The sequence below is a fragment of the Apaloderma vittatum genome, unplaced genomic scaffold (genome assembly GCF_000703405.1).
Source record: "Apaloderma vittatum isolate BGI_N311 unplaced genomic scaffold, ASM70340v1 scaffold41611, whole genome shotgun sequence".
Classification (NCBI taxonomy): Eukaryota; Metazoa; Chordata; class Aves; order Trogoniformes; family Trogonidae; genus Apaloderma; species Apaloderma vittatum.
In genome coordinates, this window is record NW_009698152.1 from 6,920 (window position 1) to 11,566 (window position 4,647).

General features: G+C 39.4%; 1 protein-coding gene across 1 annotated transcript; it reads right to left on the reverse strand.

The window, feature by feature from the left end:
* Positions 1-552: 552 nt before the first annotated feature.
* Positions 553-3,583, reverse strand: GPR176 (G protein-coupled receptor 176; the record flags this gene model as incomplete). The annotated part of the gene is made up of 2 exons (XM_009877890.1): positions 553-1,660; positions 3,260-3,583. Coding segments are annotated over 2 exons (1,432 nt in total), but the record flags the coding sequence as incomplete, so codon positions are not given.
* Between the last annotated feature and the right edge of the window lie 1,064 nt (positions 3,584-4,647).

Sequence of the window (4,647 nt, forward strand, 5' to 3'; positions counted from 1 at the left end):
TCCAGCAAGTTTTATTTTTAACACTGATTTAAGAAATGAGCTTAACAGAAAATAGATGTACTTAAATAGTCCATTTTACTTCATCCATGAAATGTGCAGAATCTTGCTGTGTCTGTCTACAGGAGGTTAGGACCTACCCATTCTGCACCTGTCTTCTGCTCCCTCCAGCCTCTCCTACTGTCCTACTATCCTCCTTTGATACCCAGTTCATTTTAATACAACATGAGGTTCCCCAGCAACTTAACTGCTGTACTTCCATACTTCAGCCATACAAAAGGTTCCCTAAGCCATGTGTGTTTTGCAACTTCATCAGGCTGGCATTACTGTAGGGATTTCATAGGAAAAGTAAGAAACATCATCTTTTGATACACTATTTTCATGAGAACATATTAATAAGGAACACTTGTATATACATTTTTCTTTTTTCATTTAAATTATATTTGGCACCAAAAAAAATCAGCCTGTAACAAATTTCAGCATAACAAAGATCCATGGGATCACACATGTAGTAGAAGGTGACCTTCCTCTGTCACTTTAACGCTCTTGTTCTCACTAAGAATCCACCTTAGGAAAGATACTGACTTTATTGTTTCTGCTGATTTTCCTTTCTGCTTTACACTTCGGCTGTTTCGTCTGGATTAGCTCTTCAGGGGTATTCCCCAAAGGAGGAAGGAGTCGCTTTTTACTGTTCCGTTTTTCTGAGAGCCACTGTGGAGGCAGCTCAAAGGGTCCAAAACCAAACTGTGTGGAGTACTTGTCATTTACCGCATCAGCTTCTGTTGGCACAGCTGGCGCCACCTGAGCTGCAGAGTCTGAAATCATTTGTGGTACAAACTTATGAACCGAAGTCTCTCCTACCTCCAAACTGGTGGTAGGAATTTCCTTCTGTTGAAAGTCACCAGAGCCAATGGATTTGGTCTCATTCTCCTCATCTTCCGTTGGCTTGAAGATTTGTTGTTGCCCGATATGAAACATCTCCAGAAGCTGGCTCCCCGAACGGACGCTGGGCTCCAGATTAGCATCTGTGACACCACCTGAGCTGACGATGTTTCTCCTGCTATACCTGCGGTGCAGCTGTACCAGCGTCCCCACCAAGCACTTCCGTACCGATTTGTTAACAATCAAAAACAACAGAGGATTGGCCAGCAAAGAGACCTTGGGCAACCAAATGGCAGTGAGGAGTAAGAAGACAGAAATATCTGAAATATTCAGTATGGTGCGGTAAATCACCAAAGTCACATAGGGAACACTGCAGAAAATAAATATCATGACCATAGAGAGCAGCATGGCATGAAGCTCAGCTTCTCGCTGGGAGGCATAAGGGATAGAAATTGTGTTTTGAGGGGTCCTTAAGGCAGCTATGATGACTTTTTTCTTCTGGCTGGCACTCAGTGCCCTGCGAATAAGAATCATGAAGAGAAACACCACAGCCACTGGTACAATCACAGTGGTGACGTTATAGATGATGACGTAAATCACGTGGCCAAGGGAGTAACTCCAAGATTCAGAGCAGGTGGACATGGCGTAAATATCAGACACATTGGTTACGGCAAATACTGGAATGCTGGCCACTATTGCATGGGCCCAGATATAGATAACCAGGTCTCGGGATTTTGCATCAGATATTTTTCTTTCCAGAGGGTATAAAACAGAGTAGTACCTGTCCAAAAAAAATAAAAAATTACAAGTGATAACATGCAAAGGGTGAAGTCTATAATGAGCACAGCACTTATGAGAAGCCTCTCAGGATCCATCTGAGTGTAATGCCCCAAGTCCCTAACTGGGTTGCCAACTAACTACCTGCTTCTAAGAGAACAAAAAAACACCAAAGGTCCAGCAGACAAAAACCCTAAATATTCAAACTTCAGGATCACATTACTAGTAGTGAACAGTTTTTTCAATAATTGGGACTATATCACTTTGGCTGATGTGTATGAACATTGCTTGGAAAATTTCATAATTTACTTACTTGTAAACTGGACAGTATATTGCACACAGCAAAAAAAAAAAATCAGAAAAAATGAGACATAGGTATGTTACACTGAAAGGCCAGACTCAATCTGAAAAGCTGCTTTATGATAGATTTTTTTTTTCTCTGGATATTTGGAAAAAGCTGTTGGTCACCCATCTACTGGAAGTACAGCAGGGCTTTGCTTTGCACAAGCTCTGGTTGGCAAGGCCCTGAGCAAAAATGTAGTCAGTGAATATTCTGTGTGCATTACAAAAAAATAAATCGATGTATCTCTGACATGCACTTCAATTTTCAGACACTGATTCATTGTTTGCTTACTACTGTGGACTCTTAAGCTCACAGATTTCTCAGGACAGTCCTATTCTTTTACACTTACCCTTATTAACTGTAGCAGTTTGTGCTTTTTGTGAGGAAGATTATAAGTTTTACTAGGGAAGGGCAAACGATATGCTGTTCCAGTGGCAACACTGGTGCACATTACAGATGATGATACTGCATTTAGCAAGACATTAACATTAAAGTAACAGACATATCACTTCACTAGCTATACAGCTTGTTTTTGTAGAACTAACATATTCTGTGGTGAGACACAATAACAGATTAACAATAATATATAAATCCACTGTTTTAGTAATGGAAATGTATTAAACCAGTATCTACCCTTCCTTTAAAATATCTAACTTAACATTGACAAAATGAGTGGGATCAGTGACTGCTAATAATAACAAGCAAAATGAATGGAAAAACTTAAAATAAACTTAAGACAGTCCAAAGGGCCAGTTTTGTTTTCAACTGATCTTGTACATACAAAACTTCTTTGAATTAATTCTGGTTGTATTTATACTATTTGGGTTTGTTTTTTTTTAAACAGATCCACATTTGAAATTTGAAATTGATGGATAATCTACCTCAGGCATTGGTACATTGGCTTTCAACTTTGACAGTTAAAAATGTCTCCCTGGTCTATACTCTGAAGTTGTCTGCTTTCAAGTTCCATTACTGAGTAAGAACTATTACCAGTACGATAGAAAGGATGAAAACTTCTCCAAAGACAAATCTATAGACTCAAAATCCTTTTATAAATCTCCAGAGATATCAGAGTAAACTAAAAAATTAATGTTTTCAATGTTACAGAGAAGAGTAACTATTCCAATAGATTTTAGAAAGAAGCTCTACACTGTAAGCAAAGCACTGGAAGAAGCAAGACACATACGAAAAGGAGAAAATGGTTTCAAAGGGAGAAAGAAGAAAGAAAAAACAAGGATCCTGGCAAATCTGCTCCCTTACCTGTCAAGAGCAATGGCTGGAAAACTAAGGATAGTCACTGAGCAGAAGACTTTGTGCAGAAACTTGGCAATTCTGCAGAAGAGCATTGTATAGATCCACCAGCAGCAGTGTGGACTGGCACTAAGAGCAATGTCAAAAGGCACACAGACGAGGCTGGCACAGATCCCCGAGCAGGCCAAATTCTTAATGAAACGGTTCGTTACAGATTTAAGTACTGAAGTTCTGCAAGTTGACCATAGCACCATGATGTTACCTGCAAGTAGAAACAGGAACGATAAAACAAACAAAAGAAAAAAATCCACAAAGCAGCCAACCAACCACCCACTCCAAAACCCAACAGCAATAATTTGAACTGATGTGAATGTTTCCTAGCACTGAAAATGAAATACTTGTCTGGAATTGGCCAGGAGTCACTGATGGGAACCATCACGCTGCTCAAACTAAAAAGTCTGTAATAGCTAGGGGCTTTATCAATTGGAGAAGTGAAAATAATTAAGGACAGAAGAATCATAGAATGGCCTAGGCTGGAAGGGACCTTAGAGATCATCTAGTCCAACCTCCCTGTCATGGGCAGGGACGCCACCTCTCGACTAGACCAGGCAACACATGGGGACCGAGCGACCTCGGTGTTGGTCCTTGTTGCCAGCACCGTGCTCAAACCACTGAGCTAACCGGCCCCCTATCTCCTCCCAACTTCTAGTAATGAATGAATTAGAGAATTTCAGAAGCAAATGCCTGAGCAGGATATCCAAACCATAGGATTAGATCCTTATGTTGACTCCTGCATTAAATGTGTCATTCTGAGTATTCAAATCCAGAAATTCACAAAAGTCCTTATACTTTAATAACTAGTGCATAACTCTTTTTTAAAGATAAAATTGCACTCTAAGTAAATATAAATATAATTAAAGTATAAATGCATGCTTTTAATCTGTTTGTGTATAAGTGGATCACAGCAGCTTGTTTTTCTTTTCACTGGCCACTTCAATGACCCAGACAGGCCTGAGTGAAGCCACATCCAGAAGAAATTTGTCTTTTTTCCTTTTTTTTTTTTTTTTCACCAAGAGATTCTCTATATACATAATAACATGTAATTGGAACAGGTAAAAAAACCCCAACAAACAAAATACAACACACACTTGATGCACATAACTTCACAAAAGTACACACAGAATGTATCCCACTGTTTCGGCTATTCAAGCCCTACACATTTGTTTCAAACAGGGTGAATGGCTAGCTGTGAAGCAGAAGCACAGTGAGAAAACAGCATTATTCTCTTCAGTTTTCAGAAAGAAATATCACACTATAGAAACAAAATTTCCATCACAAATTTCCCTATGACTTTAACTCACACAGGAACAGCACACAAGTAAATGAAGCAACATGTT